This window comes from Misgurnus anguillicaudatus, chromosome 9, assembly GCF_027580225.2.
Source record: "Misgurnus anguillicaudatus chromosome 9, ASM2758022v2, whole genome shotgun sequence".
Classification (NCBI taxonomy): Eukaryota; Metazoa; Chordata; class Actinopteri; order Cypriniformes; family Cobitidae; genus Misgurnus; species Misgurnus anguillicaudatus.
This window is the reverse complement of record NC_073345.2, coordinates 14,054,255-14,078,094: the sequence shown is the minus strand read 5'-3', so window position 1 is coordinate 14,078,094 and position 23,840 is coordinate 14,054,255. Positions and strand designations below refer to the sequence as shown.

The 23,840-nt window shown below is 37.8% G+C and overlaps 1 protein-coding gene across 1 annotated transcript in view; it reads right to left on the bottom strand.

The window, feature by feature from the left end:
• Window positions 1-20,701, bottom strand: part of LOC129423464 (rho GTPase-activating protein 26) — a 96,635-nt gene extending 75,934 nt beyond the window's left edge. Inside the window, exon 1 of the mRNA XM_073871158.1 lies at window positions 20,276-20,701. Within this exon, the coding sequence (XP_073727259.1) occupies window positions 20,276-20,429 (154 nt within the window). The 5' untranslated portion in view covers window positions 20,430-20,701. The remainder of the gene's footprint in view (window positions 1-20,275) is intronic.
• Window positions 20,702-23,840: the final 3,139 nt, after the last annotated feature.

Genomic DNA, 23,840 nt, shown 5'->3' with positions numbered 1-23,840 from the left:
AGAGAGCGCGAGCGAGAGAGAGCGCGAGCGAGAGAGAGCGCGAGCGAGAGAGCGCGCGTGAGAGATAGAAAGGTGGGGGCCGGGTGACCGTGAAGATGATGCACGCGTCATAAACTCATCATCCAGCGCGGCAAACTGGATCAACTGCAGCACATACTGAGGTAACTGAGCAGCCAGGGAACTATGCTTACCGTAAAACTTCAAATAATAGCCTAGTCCCAAATAGACGCCTGTCTCTTTTAGACGCCTGGTGTGACGACAGGTTTGGGTAAATAAACGCCTGTCTCAAATAAAGGCCTGGTCTGTTTTTTAGTTTCGGGTTGCATTTAATCTTCTAAAACCCGTCAGATCATCTGTTTAAGCCAGTTCTATGGTGCAGATTGCACACGCTAAACTTTTGATTACCGGTAGACTTCACGTGACAGACGCAGTCGTTCCATTACTCATCACTATGACAACACAACAAGGTTCGTCATCAGGATTGAAGTGATGATTACAGTAGCAAAGTGGAGTCGGGACTTTTTCCGGTGGGCCGGTAGTGTTTTGAGGCCGCTGATAATAGCCGGGCTTTCAGTCTTTTGTCATGCATGCACTCCCGCCACACATTGTATTTCTCACGCGGAAACACTATTTATCATATTTAATATGAGGCAGCGCCCAAAATGTATCTGGCCGCACTGCTCTCTCTTTATCAAGCCCGTCTCCCCTGGAGTTCTAGTCGAGCGAGCCAAAAAAAAGAGGCTACTCAATAGCCAATCAGAAAATAGCACTGTTGTATCTGGGTAAGATTTCACGCAACAACCAATAAAAAAGCATATCCTCGTTTGCTTTATTTATGCTGCCAATAATTTAAGACTGTTATTCTTACACAAACTAATTTGTTAAACACATTCAAATTAAAAATAAAACGTAATATGTGGTAACCTCCTGCTGTCATGCTGGAACAATTAAATTAAAAGCCTGTCTCTTATAGACGCCTGTCTCTTTTAGACGCCTGGTGTGATGATAGGTTTGGGAAAATAAAAGCCCGGGCTATTATTTGAAGTTTTACGGTATGTGCATATGTGTTTATAGCATCCAAGTTGGCTTCATTTTGCGTGCAAGCACGTGTGTCTCTCCCGTTGAGTGTCCGTTCACGTGCTCTCTGTTTCTCAATGAATTGGGTGCGACGCGAAGCGATCTCAGTGTCACATTGTATCCTTTCATGTTTCTGAACTTGAGCAGAGTTTTACCATTAGAGGTCTTTCTTCACTGAGGACGCGGGACCCGTACGGTTCCGGGTTTATATTTTAAATGGTCAGTCGGGTCCGGGTCGGTCCTAGTTCATTACTTCGGGTCCCAAGTATGATTAATATTGTGTGTAAAACCCGAGTCAATCGGAGAACGGCCGCTAGCGCAAAGCTCAAGTGCTGTTTCAGCGTGCCTCCGGTTTCTTTGGCGATAACAGCTGGCTCTTGTCACGACCACGCGCTGCTTCATTTTTTCTTTATCCCATTTTTTTATAATCTTACAATAGACCATATCTTTACTAAAATCTAAACAGTTTGTACAGAGATTGTAGCAAAAAGCAGTGCTAATACTGAATGAGCAAAGCTCTAGCTGACTCAGGATATAAAAAACGCAAAGCTGTAATGTAAAGTCTGTCATCGGGACAGCAAGTAGACTTTTAAATCTGAAATAATGAGTGGATTAAGCTTTTTTAATCGGCAAAAGAGAAATAGAAAGCAGAAGCAGTAAAAGTGCCTAACTAATAGAAATTATTAACATTATAACATCAGTCACATATATAATCTATAGACCTGCACTGTCTATTAATATACTATACATAGTATTGTATATAATTGAGTTTGATAAAAGGGGTCATCAAATTGCTTCATATATCAGTGCAAAAACATAAAGTGTTTTCGTGGTGCTTTAACAAACAGTGTCAGCTTTGTTTATGGCAAAGAAAGTTTGGGGTGGTTAGATTAATGAACTATAATGTGAAATTAATATTAATGTATAATAAATCAAAGTATTGTGTTGTGTCACACATTATTAGTTCTTTGTCACATGTATAGTAGACCATTTTTTGTCGGTGGATATAATGATTGCCCTTTTCACGAGCTACCACCACAAGTAAATTTCAGATCTGTGGGAAACACTGCATATAGAGAGGAAACCCCTTTGAATTATATTTTCATCATTATATACAGTTTTAAAAAATGTATTTATGATATTACATGAGACTTGCATGTAAACATTTATTCCACTTGGTAGAAAATACTGAGATATTTATCGCATTCCGCATCTATCCCAAAATGATCAAGATATGAATTTTATTTGGCCAACATCGCCCAGCCATAATTCCAGGAAGTGTTTGCATTCACACACAGAAGGCACTCTGGAAATTTTATGAGATCAATGCGTTGTGTGTAAAGTATGATAATCAGCATCAAAACAACAGCATCCTACCCTTTTGACCCAGCTGCACACTAAAAGCCACAAAAATCCCATGAAGTCGCATATTGGGTTCATTTACAATCCTGCACCTGGCTTACAGCTGCATGACATTTGACCCAAAAGAAGCACATCCGTTATTCCGGCTGACGGGTTACCGTGGTGATTGTGTGACTTCATTCCATTGTGAATAGGGAAACTGTGACAAATCCTTAAGATAAACTTGGCAGAAATTAGTAAGTCACTTTTTCCTAATTAATAACAAGCAATTTTGCATTTAAAAGATGATTAATCGTGCAGCCCCAGAAATTAAGGGAGAGCATCAAAAATTCTCAATAACATTTCATAGTATTTTCACAATTTAGTACATCTGCAATTGTAACTTTCATACCATCCATGCTAGCGCTAAATCATCAACCAGCACATCAAAAGCTGATTTTAATTAACATAGCCTCTAAGGGGATAATGATACAAAATCTCCATTCATACAGATCTGGAGTGGGTAAATCAATATGCACTTTGATCCTCTAGAAACCATTTCAAGCGTTGCTTGCTTTCCCTGAAGGAGAAATAAATTATTCAAATTATTCATGAGATTAAGCGATCTGAACATGTGCTGAGTGTGATGTTTGCAGGGAGCTTAAAGTGCTGCTGATGATGCGTCGCACCGGGATCTCCGCTTCTGCTCGGATTGTAGGTCAGCGGGGAAATCCCATTAATACGGCAAGCCGTGACGGATAACTTTAAACCTCCATGCATGTGTTCTTGCGCCCGCTTACGTTTGTGTGCCTCTTTGTTATTTAAGCCCAAAACGGGTTTAATTGTGTTGAACGTATGCTGTCGCTCGACCCCTGGAGCTGTAAAAATGTAAAAGCACCTGCCACTTTCTGTGCCGTCCTACAGACACGCTGAATGGGATAGAGCTGTAGCTCGGTAAGCAGGCGCAAGTGATCCCTGTTATCTGGATGAGGCAGACGGATTGGGGGAGGGTGCTTGTACCAATGAATGACAAACCCAAGAAACACCCTTCTAGGATTTAAATGCTGGTTACATGAAACCCAAATAGTCACTGTTTATTATAAGAGAATGAAAATGCTAAGATCTGAAACTCAATCTTAGTGAAGCTGCTTTAAAATTTTAGCCAAATTACAAGCAAACAATAGTAAATTACATTTAAAGGTCACACTAAAGGTGTGCCCAGAATGTGGCTGTAAAGTTTCAGCTCAAAATACGCCACATATCATTTATTATATGTCCATGACCCTATTTGGGTGAAAGCAAAATGCTAGGGCGGTCACAATGATTAAATTACCGTCTTATCACAAATGTTTGACCTCATCGCGATGATTTCGGATCACCGCAATGATTGCACATCTCTCTAAAAAACGTAAGGGGGAGCTGCAGCACCTGTATAAACGAGACAATATCAGATTACTTTAAAATGTGTGTTATGTGTATTAATATTTACTGCCAGGTAAACCTTGCAAAAGATTTTATTTAAATAATCACAACAATCTGTGAAAATTATTTCATAAAAAAAATTTATGAGAATTAAATGTCAAAGCAATAAACAGGCAATAAATCATCATAATTTTTTTAACAATTAACCGTCAGCCAAATTTCATAATCGTGACAGCCCTAAAAAATACAATGCAAATGAGCTACAGCTCCTAACTTCCTTACAAACAGACAGTAAGCGCTTTCAGTTCAAATAGATCTGATTAACACAGTCTGAGACAAAGGTATCTTGTGGACAGAGTACCACTTGCTGAGGGTGGAAACTATAGTAATGCAGGACTGTAAGTGGGCGGGGCTTTATCAATGTGACCTCACATTGATAAGAGAAACAAAGCGGCATGTCTAATGAGACTGCTTTGGTTTAACAGGAATTAAAAAAAACAAGGAGCGGGTGGATTTTTTCATCGTAGGGTGGTTGTGTTCAAATACTGTCAACACACTTTATGTCCAAACACCTTGTAAAAGTAGATTTTGCATAATAGGTGCCCTTTAAAACTATTGGTGATTAAAAAACTATTGGTAACACTTTACAATAATGTCTTATTTATTAGCATCAGTTAAAGCATTAGTAAAAAAGAATTAACAATAGGCTGTTGAATAATTCGAAAATAATGCAGTGCCAATGCACAGCCGGTGTTCATTTTTTATAATCTAAAGGGTGAATTGTTCCTCTTATACCGTGATACCACAGACATTGCTTTGGTGGTTATTTTAAGACATTTGTCAGGTTAGGTGTGCGTTTATCAAAAAATAAAGCATACAGTGAAACATTTCTCAACCAATCAGTTCTTAATAAACAACATTTCCTCAAATGTACATGTTTTTACATCATCTATTAATCTCTCTAAGTGTGTTTATTTGTTAATACTATACTTTGTTGATACAAATACAGTTGTTAATGGTTTATTAATTCCTTTTAATATAATTTTCTCTTCTTAAGAGCCTTTCCATATAAGCTAGAAAGGCATGTCTGGATTCATACACCTGACATCAATCAAAATCATTGAGCCTCAGGAAAACTGCGTAAAGAGATCTTTTATATCTAGAAGATCTCTTAGACAATCTTATACAATACATACATTTTGTTTTACAATGTAATTAATCATTTTCCTGGTTTCAGTGTTTCTTTTCTCATGTAAAGCTGCTAAAACAATGCTACATAAAAAAAGGTCTATAGTAATTATTAAAATGAAATTAATTATTCTGTGTTACTTCTTTTCCCTCCAGCAGCAAAAATGTTCTTTAAATATATTAACAAACAATATTTCAAATGACAGGACAGACCCTCTGCTTTTAAACAAATAAACCTGTTTCATCCTATCTTCATTTGTTCTCTTTGATCACCTCTCACATATTGGTAGGTTTCCTCAAAAATAACAAATTTTGATGAAAAAGCTGAGATTATTGCATATTTGTAAAGGAGTTTTGTTAGAGATCAGATTCAGAACGATGATCAAAACATACACAGAGTTTGAACTGTTTTTGGACTTAGTGGATGCTTCTGTGGTTTACAAGTTGGGTAAGAGCGCCACCTGGTGGATAATAGCAGAAATATGGATTTCCGTAAAAACTTGTCATTGGCAGGGAAGCGTTTTCTCTTAATTGATGAGATAACTAGTCAATAGCAAAGAGAAAGAGTTAACTGATGTTGACAGATGAAACGTTTTATTTTAAATTCGCCCATCGAGAATTGATTGGATCGTTGGAAGATGTTGCTATTTGCTAATCGCTGCAATCTTTTCCCGGGCCGCGACCACCCGCCATACCGTGCAGTGTTTCCCACAGGATTTTGAGGAGACTGTGGTGGTGATGACGTCACCCGCTAATTAGCATATGTGACGTCATCATGTTGTGTTTGCGTTTGATCTAGTGTTGGCACCTGAAATATGTTTCACTTCTACTCTTTGGTCTGTATCTGTATTTGATCTGTATTATATATCAAGTTGTATTTTAAGCCAAATTAAGCTGTTTTACAAAAATGTAAATGGGAATCATGAAAATTCTATTTGTGGGGGCCAGTGTTGATTCTGTGGTGGGCCACCACAAATAAATCAATGTATGGAAAACACTGCCGTGTGACCCAAAGTAAAGATACATTGTTTCGAGGAGGGGATGGAGATTTTGATTAAATATAATGAGGGCACATGCATTTTTAAAAAACAATGAACCTCACAGATATGTCATTTGTAAAAAAAATACCACAATATTAAAAAAAATAAGTTTTTCATTTTAATTTCATTGTGACTTTAAATATGTATTAGTAAATGCTGAAATTAATATATAGTACGTTTAACAAATGCTATAGAAGTATTGTTCATTGTTTGTTCATATGTTATCAAATCTCATTGTAAAGTGTTTAACGACCGCACCTAACTCATGCAACGATGTGCGTGTTACAGCCATAAAATATATGATCAGATATAAGACGCATGCTATCTCATAAAGCTAAAGCTTATAAAGCCTATTACAGGAAACCCACACTATTTTGAAACTAGATGACCAACTGTCATGCTACTAAAAACTGCAGATGCGTTAGTAGCATTGCTACATTTAGTAAGTTAAGCTTCAACAAAGCTGAAACTATCACAAACTACTTCCCCTTTTCGAGACAGAAATACCATTACGATCACAGCTACACAATGTACTTCCTCATTTATAAAAATCGACATGTGAGCAGCAATGTCTAACAATATTCAAGATGACTGATGCTGTTGTGTTATGAGTCCAAAAATACAACACCATAAAAACAATCTCGCATGCTTCAGTAAATGCATTGACTACTGGTTCATAGCCCGTGGCCTCCTTCAAGATGAAACGCTGGAGATGCAGCTGGAATGTGATTTTTTTGCTTTTAACATCTACATAAGGCCATGCATTGATACTAGATCCAAAAGCACAGATCGCCTTTCAATTTTATGACATAATGAATGTAGACAAGCTTTAGTAGGTCAGTTGCATGCTTCACTGGAGTCTCACATTGGTTTTCAAGCATTTATAGGTTACTTCACTGCTTCAAAACACTACACAAATTTTGCAGTCTCAATAATTGTAGGGATTATTGCATGCTATAGTATGTAAGTTGTGCAGGTTTTCTATAGACGGATTCACTTTTTTTCAGATTCTACATTGGATTGATTTATCATGTTTATGACAATAATATGTATGCATTTAGGAAACGCTTTTAACCCTTGTGCATTGTTCCAATTCACTACCCTTCCGTGTTGTTAAAATGGCCACTAAATTAAACGGCTGTAAAAATGTATCAGATGAATGTTTTTTCACATTTTTGCATAAATCTGTTAATCAACCTCAGTACTAATCAAAACTACCAAACGTTTGCAAAAATTTCATGATTTTAACTCTTTAATTGCCAAGTTCATAAGTGATGTCACTGATTTGAGGGGGGAAACTGATTTTCAATATAAAAAGTGATTGTGGACTGGATTTCCAAAGATTAATACAAACATTGGCTTTGATGCATTTTTAGTTTTTGTGCAGTATCAGATTTTATTTTTTCTCCCTCATTTATGGTTTGTGGCCATTTTCAACCCATTCTCACCCCCAAGGCGTCAAAATCTGAAGCATGTCCAAACGCCTTCAGCGTCAGTATGAAGACGCGAAGGGTGCCCCTATGCGTCACTATATCGACGAAATGGGAACTCCGTTGCTTTCATGCTAATACCTCAGCGTCGGATATAGACAAAAGGGAATCCCGGAGGGTGGTGCCGTCGCGTTGTGCGGCGATCGGCGGGATCGTGCCGCTTCTGGATGGTAGCTACTCAATTTTTGTTCCAAATTTTTTACCATTGTCGCTTGGGATTGGGGCTAGAACGACTTTCTGTTACATAAAATTACATCCTCCTAACCCAAACCCAACTCTGGCCCTAACCCCAAGCGACAATGGTTTAAAAATCAGAAGACAAAAAGTATAAACCAATACAGACATCCTAACCAAACCCGAACTCTAACCCCAAGCAACAGTGGCTTAAAAATCAGAAGACAAAAAGTATAAACAAACTGACATCCAAACCTCAAGTCTAACCCCAAGCAACAATGGTTTAAAAATTGGAAAAAAATTTAGTAGTTACCGTCCAGAAGCGGCATGATCTTGCCGATCGTCGCATAACGTGACGGCATCACCTTCCGGGATTCCCTTTCGTCTATATCCGACGCTGAAGGATTAGCATGAAAGCAACGGAGTTCCCATTTTGTCTATATAGTGACGCATAGGGGCACCCTTCGCGTCTTCATACTGACGCTGAAGGCGTTTGGACATGCTTCAGATTTTGACGCCTTGGGAAGTGAGAATGTGTTGCCATTTTTGCCCCATTGACTTCCATTATAACCATATTTTTTGATTGCAAAGCCATGACATATAATCATGCATTCTTGATTGTTTGTGGTTTATCCTTTTGCAAAGGGGTAAAATTTGTCATTTTTACTGTTGATGACCCTGTGGCGCCATTAACCCTTTAGTAGCCTGTGCAAAAACAGAGCTTAATTTCTGGTTTGTACATTGAGATATATGGACCATTTTTGGCAACTAACAACACGAAAGGGTATTCTGCCCACGGTATATTGTTGAGTTTTTTAAAAATTTCATATTCTTAAAATATGTGTAAATATAAGATTTGTCACCAAAAATCATTCCATTTGCTGAAACACAGAGAAAGTTGTGGCCAAATTAAGACAAAAAAATAGCAAAAATGGCCCCAACAACACATAAGGGTTAACCAAAGTGACTTTCCAAAGTTGAGGAATACAACAAGCCATAGGCGCCGATCCTGTGTGGGTCCCGAGGTTCACGAAATGGCCGGAAAAAAACAGACACGCTCAATTCATTTTAATCAAAAAAGCTTTTTAAACTCAGGAGAATCTCTCGCAAGTTTTAATATCTACAATGCTTTGATGAATAAGCTGAATAAAGGGAACTTCACATTTTCGTGTCTAAAACATGAAACGTGGCGTCTAGGCAACAAGCGATTAATCTTAAACATGAAAATTTTAGCATGTCACAGTCTTGTATTTTCACATTTACCTATCTTTTGCTGTCACTCTTTCATTAAACTAAAATGGTTATGAATCGCAATAGGTTAACAAAATGAAAACCATTGCAATTGTAGCAATGACCTTGATGAAAGTTAAGTAAAGGATCTGGATGCCGTCAATTAACATTGATTCAGGATGATATCATGTGAAAATTATATGATCTTATCACACCTATGAGACAATAATACACAGGACACTGACTTTAGTTTGACGCGTTAAGATTATATGAGCAGATGCACATGGTTCACATTTATGATATCACACAATAAAATGTCTTTAAATTGCTGCTCTCCTTATAATAAAAATCACCAAGATAAAGCATTTAAAAAAACTGCTACTGTACAAACACTCATCTATGTTGCCGATAAAAAGGAGCTTAGTCAATACTAAGTCTTAGATTTCACCCTTGGCTGCTTGGGTTTTGGCACAGCACACCAATGCTAATCACCAGCTCACTGGGTGATGATCTATAAATCACTCACAGATTGTACCACAGCTTAAGCTTTCTTTTACATGAAAGCATCGGGCTTGAACTTTGACAATACCTCTAACTAACAATCCGTTTAAAACCCTCCCAGGGACCAGAGGGGGTAGTGTGTAGACTGAAAACCCATCTGCGACTGCGGGGGTTATTTTTGGAGCTGCACGAGGGAAAATTGCTGTCTCACTGGCAGCACGCTGTAGTTTGTTTTGGCCTGTGGAGTGCCAGCAACAGCCTGGGGTCTTACGCTTACAGCTCACAGCTCAGAGTCATTAGCCCCCATAACATGCACACACTTGGCTGGGCCTGCCTGTCTGTGGCCTCCTGTGCAGATAATGTGGACTTCATAATAATGTGGGGGTGGCACCCATCTCTCATTACTGCCATCAGATTGATGTGAGGTTACTGAGGTCTCACTAACGTTGATGTTCATTTCTTTCAATCACTAAAGAGCAAGCACATGTGCTACAAAGAGAGATCATTAATAATAGATAAGAAATTGAATATCAATTGAGATGGCCAATAGGAAGCAGAACTATTATTCATATTGAATGTAACCCCACCCCAAACCATTTTTGGTTGTTCTAGACCAAAAACGTCTTGGAGGCATAAGGGTCTAGCAAAACGATTGTCATTTTCGTCAAGAAAAAAAAATTACTTTTAAACCACAACTTCTCATCCTGCACCATACGTGACGTATGCGAAACTACCGCTCCAGTGTTTACCACTGTGGAGAAAGAGGACCGTTCCGATGTTGCTGTATGTGGAATGATAATAATTAATGTCTTTGTGTTAGTTTATTATTTAATGGTCCACAAATGTGCGTTTCACAAATGTAACGCTGGACCTTTCAACGTGCTTACACAATTTTGTGAGGTCACGCTGGTGCCTCACATGGCTGGTGCAAGACTCGAAGTCATATCAAAACTTGATGTCATATACCCGGGAAGTAGAGGACTGTAGTCCAAACCGGCCTTTTCTCTGTAGTACTTGAAAAGTGAATTCTGTTAAAGAAAATATATCGTTTGGCATTGAACTTTAAGCTTTACAATTTTGCAGGCATTATTTATGCTCTAATGGCAACCTTAAGCTTTGTTTATACTCGTGCTTTGGTCCACAACGCGATCCTCTGCTGATCGTGCACGTCCCAACAAACGGACGAGGCATTTAAAGTTGACACGCTCGCTGTTGCACTATTCTTTGAACCGGGGGGCGAGCAATCGAGTGCAAAAACACAAAGAAGATGATAGAAGTCGTCGTCCGCTGGAACAACCCTGGTGCTTGTAACAGGGTTCCCACACCTTAGTTAACTTCAAATAATTCACGGACCTTTCAAGGACTTTCCAGGTCCAATACCCTCAAATTCAAGGACTAAATAATTGGACACATTTTAAGTGAGAGCAAGGTTACATCGTGTTACCTTTTAAGATAAATTGGTACAGTTCCCTTTCGAAGGAACTTGCGCTGCGTCACTGCGGTGACACTTTTGGGGCGCCTCCAGGGTAGGGTGACCATACGTGCCATTCTTCCCGGACGCATCCCGTCCAGGATTTCGGTGCATCTTCCGGAAGTCGTATTTGTTGACCACATACGCCATTCAGTTAAAAACATAAGATATACAATCGTAGTTTCATTCTTACCTTAAAATGCAGCGGTTGCTTTTCTGTAAAAATAATAATAATCCTCTATGACGTATGCGGTCGACAAATACGACTTTCGGAAGACGAACCCAAAATCCTGGACGGGATGCGTCCAGGAAGAATGGCACGTATGGTCACCCTATTTCAGGGGTAAGTGGGTCTGAATGTGTGTATCAAATTCAACCAATGGTGAGGCTTAACAACAGGGTAACGCAGGACCCAGGAAGTATATTGTTATCTGAAATATTGCCAAAGACGGCGTTACAGGGACGCAGGAAGTATGGCAAGTGAGACGCAGCGTCTGGTTCCCTTCTTAGGGAACAACAGTTACATACGTAACCCGAGACGTTTTCGTGTGTCAAACACAACTATGCAACAAAAGCATTTTGTATGAATCAACATTCGCATACAAATATAAGCATTTAAAGCGAGAAGTTTAGCACGTGTGCTTAAAGTCTAGAATTTTTATGATATTATCCTACACTACACAGGGAATAATATGGATTTTTTTCCAGAAAACTTCTGGCATAAAATAGATTCAAGCACTTTCAATGACCTGTATCTATGTATGTATATTTTCAAAAACTTCCCAGGGCCTTACATTTTTTCCCCAGATTCTTCAAGGAATTCAAGGACCCGTGGGAACCCTGTTGTAACATTAGAGCTTGATATATAAATATGAGAACATGAATAAAATGTCAATCTGTTAAATATGCCTTTATTAAACATTATAATTTCATTAAAGTTTTACTAAACAAACAAACAGTACAGAAATCTCAAGGTTTGTATTTTATTCCTCATCCAGCTGTACATTTACAATAAATATAAGCCAATAATTCTCAATCATATGTAAAACATTTGTGTCTTAAATGGTAAGGTTTACATACTTTACTTTAAGAGGGTCAAATACTATATGCATTGTTGTTCATGGATTGATCAAAGAGATACATCACAGGCTTGCCTGTTCGGCCAGAATCGCCTCAGCTCGAGGTCAGTCATTTTTGAATGCGGTTCAAAAATTGCCTTGCACACCTCCACACGAAATGGAGCCTTGCGCACCCGGCTCGCACGACCGCCCACTCCCGTTGACGTCATTTTTGCTGCGCGCACTAACGCGCACATTTGGGCGCGACGAGTATAAACATAGCTTTACATACTAACTAAATTTGAAAAACGGGATCACAAAAAACATCCACTTTAATTGTGTATATAAAATCAGGCACTCAAGGATCAATTTTAGATACAGGCAGCTCAATTTTACTGACATAACTGATGATTCTGTGCAACAACAAAAAATCCTTCTCGAAAATGTAATGGAATGTAAACCCTACGCAAGTCTGTAGAACAGAGATGAGCTCAACGGGATCATGTATCTGAGTGCCGCACCATGTGACTGTTTGATGACACAGCGATTCTGTTTAAACTGATGGCACAGACAGTAAAAGATAATAGCCAGTGACAGACTTCTTCACACTAGTCTATGATCCCTGTTAATTATTCATCCTTTTCATGCACACAATGACCTGCAAAGTGAATATCTTTTCACAGAGCCTCAGTCCAGCAGCTCACGCCCCTCTTATAAAGTACAAGTCAGCCGAAAACAATGCTCCCATTATAATACTTCCCCAGTACTGCTGAAATAATATAATGGGAAGACAAAATTTCACAAGCACTCTTTCTTGCACAATTAATCATGTTGTGACATCTACATTTACACATTTGGCAGAGCATTTATCCAAAGTGCATTCAACTATACAGTTTATCAGTCTATGTGTTCCCTGTGATCCAACCCATAGCTTTTGTGATTTTTTGGTTTTAAATTATTAATGTAAACTCAAACATAAACATACTAGTTCATTAACAATGTGTTCAGGATAGAGACAGACATCTGGCAAGATTATTTTGACTCGTCTGTTAAGATCCTGGAATGTCCCGACCTCAGTAGTTCTGTATGGCCTAGTAAGGGCTTGTGAACACTTGTTCATTGTCCTACTGATCTCCTCCTGGGGACTCACTGGTTTTACACACAAGTTAGGACATGGGAGAGAGGCCTTGAGCCACAATGACCGGCATTCAGAACCAAAAAGAGAAGTAACCAGAGGGGACTTTACTCTGAACCCACACATTTGAGGAAGATGGTTATATTGAAAGAAATATTGCATAACGGTCAGTTCATTCTTTAGCATTTCTCTGTGTGTGGGTTAATAATGACAGGATTTTAATAATTAAGTAAACCATTTGTATTTCCAGTCAAGTTTATCTGATTTCTAATGGAGGTTCGGCAATTCCCAAATGCTTCGAGGAAAGGAAACATTTCTGGGATTGTCTGATGGAACAAAAGCCTGTGGTCTTAGCAATACTCATGACCGATCGCCCACTTTCCCTTTGTTCCTGTGCTGTCAATAGGCCAAAGAGAGGTCTTCAGTGTACAACAGACAGCAAGACAGCTGATTGTCGACTAGTCGGACAATATCTGGCACAGTGATGGGAAAAATGTACTTTTTTGAACATCTGCCTGACCCTCCTACATGACTAAAAACACCTGCGATTCAGTCTGATCTCCAGATGAGATGGCGAAGACTGGAAAGTCCTGAATATGACAGCTTCAACAACACATTAATTAAAACCAACTGTTGACAATATCATGCAATGCAATTCAGAGAAAACAAATGTACTTTTGCCTGATTTTGGTGTCTTGAAATTATTATTTTTGGACATTTGTTATGTTAAACAGAGGTTGTTGTGTAATGGTATTGTACTGTTAGTTACTGTGGTTACTCTCCACCAAACAACTGAATGTTTAGATGGATTGAAATTATATGCACCACCCGAGGCCAAAAACTGGCTTTGAATTTCCATTGTTTGCGGGTGCATTGTTCACTGACTAAAGCTTTTCAATCTTCATGTCCATACTGTGAAACATAAATGGTATGACGTTTTTTTTTTTTTTATATAAAATGTTGCAGCTTTACATGGCTAGTAAAAACGTCTGGATCTTTTTTTTACCATGTTGGGTAAATAATGGACAAAAACACATATTGGGTTAAAATGACACAATGTTGGGTTGTTGTTATGCAACCATGGGTTAGCAGTTGGGTTAACACAACCTAGCATTGGGTCAATTTTAACCAAGCTGTGTGTTCTGTCCAATATTTACCCAACATTTTTAGAGTGTACCATAAGATACAGAAGCATTATTTTGATTTGTTTTAATGGCTTGAGATCTTTAAACATTATGCAGATATATGACTTATAACTGCTTTCAAACACTAGTTCAACTAGTTTATTTTCTGTGGTGATATATTTCCTGTTAAAACAGGTTGTTAAGGTGGGACGAATTAAAGGGCTTGTACTTAAACGTTAAGAAGCTTTTGTTCATGTTGTAAAATTATGATTTGCTTGCTGTATGTGCTGTTTATGATCTGGGGCGGGTGGTATTAGTGACACTTAACATTACAAACATTGGTCATCAATGGTATTTATCAGGAAAAGGAAAACTGCTTTAAAGTATTCTTTGTCAACTTTCAAATACTTTTATACATCATTTGTAACTGTGTAAGCCAAGTCAAACTTTAGAGAATGAAGTAGGACTGCAACAACTAATCGATAAAATCAATAATCATCAATAATGAAATTAGTTTTCAATTTTTGTGACATCACATAAATGATTATATTCTTTAAACTCTGTAGTGGCTTTTGCAATTTTAAAAGTACACTTTTACACATAAATGCTGTAATAATAGGAGAATCGGATTGATTACATGTTTATGATTTTATCAGATTAGTCGAATAACTGAAAAACAATTGCCTGATAATCGATAATGAAGATAATCGTTAGTTCCAGCTCTACAATAAAAGCACAGGGACAAATCGATTTAATATTTCACCTTATATAAAATCTTCAAACACAACAACTAGGCTATCAAAACATCTTTAAACTACATTATCCTGCTAGCAACTTATTTATTAATAACAATAATTTTAATAAAGCAAAGTATGTCAGGTCTGTGTTACTAAATGAAATGAACATCTTGCTTAACTGCTTTCCTGATATCAGCCAAGATGTTTCCAGTTAAAACTTTCACGATGCTTTTGTGCAGTTATTCCAGGAAAGAAAGATCAATATCAATATTTTAAGTGCTGTCAGTTGACTAAACAATAAACGATTTCCTTGCTTTTAATGTGTGATCTAAAATTTTGAGTTGTTGAAATTTGCTTATAAATGCAAATTGAATTTCCCCACCATCAGTTTCTAAATAATATCATATATTTTTGGCCGTAGCAGCACAGAAATAAAGAATTAAATGTAACCTGAGTGAAAAACAATGCATTGAACAGTTCAGGGCTCAACATAAAGGACTGCCCGGCCCCAGCTAACACAAATACGTAACTGTTACGTAACGTTGAAGTAATATGATGACCAAACTTATATATTTTCATCAATGTATATTATTATCTTGGAAGCAGACATTTACTTGGGTAAAACACGACGAAAGAAACAATGCAATATTTGGCACAATTTGCTGTCAGTTTACAGGTAAAGCAGAAAAGTTGGAAGCCTTTTTTCATTGGAACATGTCTGTTGTATAAAATTATATTTGACTTTTAAATTATTATTTATAACTGTGACACTGACTTTTTTTTATTGGGGCCAGTGAAAATTTTGGCAGGAAACATGGCATTTAAGAATTCATAAAATGGAATTTGGAAAAAAATAAACAGATTTTTTATATGGCCCTATTATAGGGCATTGGTGTCCACACTCTAAAAATGTCTGGGTTATTTTTGACCCGTAATGGGTAAATAATATTGGACAGAACACGTTAAAAATGCTGGGTTATTTTAACCCAACTGCTAGGTTATTATACCCCATGGTTGCAAAACAACAACCCAACATTGGGTCATTTTTAACCCAGCACGGGGTAATTTTTAACCCAGCATGTGTTCTGTCCAATATTTACCCATTATGGGTCGAAAATAACCCAGCAATTTTTAGAGTGCAAACTCTGTCCGGGAGGGTTGGTGTCCTGTAGAGTTTAGCTCCAATTAGCCTCAACACACCTGACATGTTTTCTAGTATTCCTAGTAAGACCTTAATTAGCTGCTTCAGGTGTGTTTGATTAGGGTTGGAACTAAACTCTGCAGGACAGTGCTGTACATCCTATATGTAGAAAATAACATTTCAATAAGTTGTCCTGTTAAAAGTTTAATATAAGCAGTGGTGCTCTTCTAGTAATAGAAAATCAAAAATGTGAATGTCTTCAAAATATCTCCAAAGCCTCCGTTGGGTCTTATAAACCTTTAAACTCAGTGAACTTCTGCAATTATTTCCTGTGCAGGTAGCCATATGAATTTCACATCCAGCTGGATAGCACAGTTGTAAAGTAATCCAAGAAAACGTCTTCAGTGGCCTTCAACTCATTAACTTTTAAGGTATAACAGAAGAATGTTAAAATAAGATCAATTAATCTTAATCTCATGGCACACGCTCACAACAATATTTCACTCAAATGAGGCTAGTGTCCAAACCACAGCTGGTTTCTTAACCCCAGACGGTTTGAACTCTCTCTGTGTTAAAAAGCACTTTGGCTTACAGAAAAACCAGCAGCAGGTGTCCCTGAGTCAAAGCAAAAGCAAAAGTTTATTTAAGGCCACATCCACACAAAGCCAGTGCTTCCCCTATCCGATCATTTCTTTTTAATCCAATCTTTTTCCCTCTGTAAACACGGAGACATCCCAAAAATGTGTAAGGTGTGAAAAAATAGCAGAAACAATGCTTTAAGAGCCGTATCGTAGTGAGGATGGGTGTGTCAAAGTCACACAATTTATAATCAATTCCTAAAAATTGCTAAAAAATCCTCTGAATAACCAGCCACAACTGGTCAGTTTGTAATGTTATTTAAAAACTTTTTGTCTGTTTTGTCTACATACCATCAGATCATAACAGAAAACATCTGAGCATCATTCCGTTACTATAGCAACGCCCTCCCATCCATATCCTGACTGTAAGGATCCACAGTCACCATAAACCACAACATTACTTTATCCAAGAAACAGCACATCAAAATAATTGCAGAAAAGGCCCAGAACAACTATATGGCCAAAACCTGAATGACAGAAGTGCACAGACTCGCTGGGTTATGGTGACCTGACTGAAGTCAGTTTGTGAATAAGTCACAGATCAAGAGCTTCTGCGGCTCGCGTCTCAAACATCAAAAACATCTGGCAGAGTTGATGCAACTTTTCATGGTGTTTAGCAGCGATCCAGCGGTAAGCGTCAGCCCTCTTACAAAAAAGAAAATACAGAAAAGTAAAAGAAAATAATGAAGGAGTCAGACAAGCTCGCACACACGAGTTTACATTCTGTGATCCAAGAACTACGTAACAAGTTATGAAGAGATTAAACCCAAATCTTCAACTTTATAACTATGAGTCACATAGAAGAAACAGTGACATTGATGTAAACTTTATGTAATGTCACTCTTGTAAGGTTCATAGAGCATAAAGATGACATCAAACGGCGGTTCAGATTTGTTTCGTAATGTTATTCGCAGCCGAATAAAATAAACATTTATAAAGGTTCATATAGCCACACTGCAACACCAACTCTCTTGTGTAAACACAGGCTCCAACCATCCAAGTGTTGCATTTTGTATTTTGTACAACGTGCGGATTGAATCACGCTTTGTTGTTGTACAATGCTAACTAAACATTTTAAAGTGATAGTTCACCCAAAAATGAAAATTCTGTCATTATTTACTCACTCTTTATGTTGTTACAAACCTGTATACATTTCGTTGTTCTAATTAGGACCGTGACGGTGGCTTTTTTTACCAGCGCGGTGGTAATGCACAAATTCACCACGTTGGTGCGGGGGTTGGTGTATGTGTGTGGGGGGTGCATGCATGCGCGTATGTGCGCATTGATGCATAGGTGCGCTGAAAACGTTCTGATGGTTTACAGGTAGCGCAGATACTTTTTCGCAAATTTGACTGACCAAGAGAGAACGTCAGTTTCTCAACCTGAAGGCTGCAGCCTCCGGAGGTCGCATATGCAGGCTGTATATGTTAATGCAGTGGTTCTCAAACTGGGGTCCGGGGGGCCCTCAGGGGGGCCGCGAGATGGTGCCAGGGGGGCCCCAGTTTTATGACATTTTGTAAAATACATTATTTATCATGAATTCTGTGAAATTAAACCTAAAAAAATAAGGCAGCACTACTTTGTGTAATTTAATGTTTTGTTAAATTTAAATGTGAAGTTTTAGAACTGTTTTTCTTTGGGGGGGCCGCGAAGAAATGCATCGTACACAAAGGGGGCCGCACGCTGAAAAAGTTTGAGAACCACTGTGTTAATGTCATCAAGCCTGGTTTATTATTTTCAAACATTTGCAAGTCATAAGCATATTATAACAATGTATGATTAACAAAGAATAATAGTCAACTTTATAATTGTTAATGTTATGAAATAAGACAGTCTTGATGATGTATGCAGCTTGCAAATGCGACCTCCGGAGGCTACACCCTTCGGATTGAGAAAAGGCCAATATCTTGCCTCATTGTTCCGCCCCCAAGCCAGCGGGTCATCACTGATATCAGTTGCCTTCCTTTGCAAATAGCGCATTAACTCCGCGTCTGCTGGCTGTTTGCGTTAACATGAACCTGAAGACATCTCACTGGGCGAGATTGTACTTTATATTTTTCATTATTTGTGACAAGCACACCACCGCAGGGCGCACTTCCCGACCGTGGGTCGCACTCCACCATCGCGGCAGTAATTACAACCGTCCCAGCCCTAGTTCTAATGAACACAAAGGAAGATACCCTGAGGAATTCCTATAACCAAACTTTTCATGACCCCATTCACTTCCATAAGACTCTTTTTTCCTCCTATGAAAGTGAATAGGGTCCATAAACGGCCTGACAAACATTCCTCAAAACATCTTCCTTCGTGTTTATCAGAACAAAGAAATGATAACAGATTTTTCATTTTTGGGTGAACTATCCCTTTAAGGCAACTAGGTAACCTGTTATTTAGCTGGAACACTACCTCCTCTTCGCAAATAGGCTGCGTTCACACAACATAATTTCGAGAGTGACAACTGGATGTGTACAAGTGTTGTGTGGATCAATGTTGTGTTCACACATCAGATTACAGTAACAGATGCAATACTGTCTATACACTGTAAAAAAAAGTAAGTGTGGTTAATGTTTATGAAGCAGGTTGAGTAAAATGAGTAAAGCCGTTTAAAATCTCTAACAGGTTACACATTACGTAAGACAAGGCCTTTGTCAAAAAAAGCAGAAGCTAAACTTTGACAGACGTGTAAAATCTCAGCTCTCTTTGCTTTACAAATGATTTCTGACAGAAATGCATGGACGAGAGTGACGTTCAAGAGAAAATGAAAATTGTAGAACCTGCCCAGCTATACAAGGTTATGTCACAAACCAGAGGAATTTAAAATGCTCAAACTTGAGTTCAGACATGCCTCAGTATTCATCTAGTTGCATTTAAATCAAACTGAGTGCTAGTAAGCACCCGCTCTGCTGGGACCAGCGTGTTTGTTTTGAAAGGCAATGGGGAGTGGAGTGGAAATTTCAGGCATTGTGTATAATTGTGGGTCAATGCAGGAGGTCAACGTGACAGATGCTTATAAACTCAACAGGCACATACAGTGGCCCTAAATAGTAAGAATCTAATGTATGAATAAGAATGAAAATATCGACAAAAATGGAAACTCACAAAAAATCATGGGGTAAACTCGATTGTGGTGTTGGCTAACAACCATTATAAACATTTTAAAGGCAATTACATTATTGGCTCAGTGTTGCTGGTTTCTGGCATTAGCACCAGCATAATGTGCTAGCCATTTGGACAATGACATTTAAACATGATCACATTTTAAAGAGTGGCTTGGCTGTCCAAACACTTTCTGAAGCCAACTATTTAAACTAAGTTACGTCAACTTACAACTGACAAGAGTGTCACTCAAATCAATAATGCATTTTCACACGCCTCCCTAAACAGTAAAAAAACTGTAACTTATCAGCTCACTATTCATCTGCAATAGTGTTATTACACATGACAAGACAACAAAGTGCATTCAACCGTAATGTCATGATCACACAAGAAAAAAGCAAGCGTGTCTTACTTTTCAGTGCTTGAATCAAAGCTTTCCCGTCTTTAATAAGCTCTTTGATGAATTTATTAGTCTTCTCCAGCTCCAGCTCATGAGACTTGAGTCTCTCTCTGAAGTGCGGGCTGTCCAAATAACAGTCGCTGAACTCAAGCGCAGGCAGACCCATCCTAAAGCTCCGGTATACAAATATAACCCAATGTAGGCAATGCAATGCAGTCGACGCAAAAAGCCTTGAACTTATGATTAAACGCGTGTAAATGGATAACTACATAACGCTACACGGAAACGGATGCTGCTTGAAAAATCCCGACTGCATACCCTCTGCGATGCCGCAAGTATGCGTTAATGTCGTGCAGCGATCTGTCAATCAACGGAGAACCGCGCGCCTCGCATGACGACGTCATATAATGCTGGGGTGACGATGTGAAGAAAACTCCTGGCTAGCGCGTTTTTAAACGCGCCTGTACCAACCTACCGTGAGGCGAATAATCCTGCGATTGACAGGTCTGTCGGCCAATAGCGTCGCTCGATTTCAGAGAAAGGTTGAGAGGATTGTAACGTAATTGGTTGGTCGAGAGCAATGACGTCACAAAGATGTGGGGATTTCGTGTTGTTTTTAGTTGTTTCAGAATTCAACACTTCAATTTTCTTATGAGAAAATAAATATAGGCTATATAATATATACATGCTACTGTGCTGTATATATTTTTGATACCCTTAATTTATTTAAATATATTATTCAAGATCTTTTATAAATTATTTTTGGAGTTAGGTTTAGAAGTGTGAAATTAAGCTCGAGCTTTTAAAATAATTTAGGATGTCTTTGCTTTTCCAGCATAATTTTGGTCATAAGTTGGTCATTAAAGAAAATTATGACCATGTTTAACTTTGCTTTCTTATTAAATTATTTATTTTTAAAGCTTTAAATGACAAAGCACTGGTTTGGATAAAATACAAATTTTACATTGAAACTCTATTATTTAATAGGCTACATGCAGTTTAGTACTAAAAGTGTTTTAGATCTGATAACACTATAACACTTTTATATTTCCAAATATGTATGTCTGTTAAATAACCTTCAGAAGCACATCAAGATATTGAAATGAAAATAAAATATATCATGTCACACTGGCCTTTGTGTGTTTGTTTAACAACACCACTACCAAATTATTTTTATTATTTTAGTGAGCAGCATCTTACTGGTTTATATAACCTATTGGTTTATAGTGTCATCATTGTCTTCAAGTAATGCTAGTTTTGCTGTCTCATAAACCAGAAGCAACTTTAGGAATACTAAAACAGAGACTTCATGACACTGTCTGCAATATAGACTGCATCAGGCATAAAGTGTAAAATGAATTATACTTGAAAAGTATCCAAAATTTCAGGCTTCAGATTTGCTCCAGGGTTTGTTCTGCTCTTGCTGTCAATACTTCTGGCAAAATCTTGTTCAAACCTGTCAGCATCTCCTTGTAAAATTATAAGCAATGCTGATACTGAAAGGCACAGATATTTATAACAACTTAAAACAGCAGATATAATATTGTCATTGCTGCAAGGAACTTAAGGAACATTAGATTGATAGAGGAACTGAAATATATTTCAGTAATAATTGCACAAAACATGGCCAGTAAAATAAAGCAATATAATTAACATAACATAATTATGTTCACAGAATAAGAATATCATTGTTTTAGAATATAATTCCTATCAAGACTTTTTTTTAGAAACAGTACATTATTCGCAATTAATACTCATTCAGATGAATTCATATTCATTCATATCCGATCATCACGATTACATGAATGATTTTTGGAACTGAACCACTGGATGGCGCTATTAAACTACAAGGTAAACTACAACGAATGCTTTCTAACAGACAGAAACAGTTTTCATTGTGGTCAATTCTTATTGCATTACAGTGTGACAATTTGGGCATCCAGAAAAAGTGTGTCAAGCCTTAAAGGGGCCATGGCATGAAAATCTTTTCCATCTTTTTCCATGTTTAAGTGCTATGATTGGGTCCCCAATGCTTCTATCAACCTAGAAAATGTGAAAAAGATCAACCCATTAACTTAGTTTTGGTAAACCATTCTCTACAAGCACATGAAAAAATAGGTCGTTGAAATTCGTCTCTCCTTATGATGTCATAAGGAGCTCTTATTATAATAATACTGCCCCTTAATCTGCACTATACAACCACAGCACTCCCATTTAGTGCAGAGAAAAGCACAATTGAGTTTTAATTGCAACAAACCACCATCATTGCGATTAGTGTTTGAATTTCATCAGCTCATTTGCATTTTAAAGGACACACCCAAAACTGCACATTTTTGCACACACCTACAAAGTGGCAATTTTAACATGCTATAATAAATTATTTATATTTTGAGCTAAAACTTTACATGTGTGCTCTGGAGACACCAAAGATTTATTTGACTTTAAATAGTCTTGTGCCATGACCCCTTTCTGTGGTTCTAGTCCAGAATTTGTCTGTCCAACTGATTAATAACCATTGTTGTGATTAAAAAATAAATAAATAAAATTCTGATAAAATTCTGCATTGTGTAAAATCATACAGTGTGCACCCAGGACCTGTTACCATATTGTACACTTGCTTCTTGTTGAGTTCATGAGCACCCAAATGGCCAACTGGCGTGGTATTGGGACAGGTCCCCGATATATGGCATCTTAATCATATGCACAGGGATGCCTTTGAAAGTGTATGTTCAATGCTATTTCCTACTCCCTACAGTATTCCTGTATGTCTGGAGGTCAATTTTTGTATTTTTATTTATTTGATCTGGTAGCCTATATTTACTAGCAAATTAAAATGGTTTTCATTACAGTATTACAGGTAAAATCTATCAGGTTTTTTGTATATTAAGTGAGCTGAATCTATCTAAATTTGGGACAAAAAATCTCTTTCTGTGCAGGGCTTCCCAAACTAGGGTTGCCCTTACGAAAATTAACCATGGTTTTACTACAGTTAAACCAAAATGGTTACTTTAGTTAAACCATTGGTAACCACAAAATAACCATGGTTTTGAAAATGTGATGGTTAATTTTCATAAGGGTGGCGAGAAAATTACAGGGCGTTCGTGAGTTGATGATAAAACAATTAAGTCCGAAAATTTAAATAAACATTTAAATGTATGCATATGTAGAGTAGAAACAAGGAATTGAGAATCACATGCACAAGTTTGTACAATATCTCAGGAACTAGATATCACACACTAACCATTAACTATTGGCCACTAGATGGCAGCATAGGACAGTAGTAGAGCAGAAGACAAGAAGGCATGCTCTGCCCGTTTCTCAATCTAAAGGCTGCAGCCTGCGGAGGTCGCATATGCAGGCTGCATACGTCATCAAGCCTGGTTTATTAAACTACTAAGTATTACATTCGCAAGTCATAAGCACATTACAACAATTTACGACTAAGAATAATATTCAACTTTATAATTGTTAGTATTTTGAAATAAGAAAGTTTTGATGACGTAGGGAGCCTGGAAATGCGACCTCTGGAGGCTGCTGCCTTTGTATTGAGAAATGGCCCCAGTGTCTAAAGTGCTTA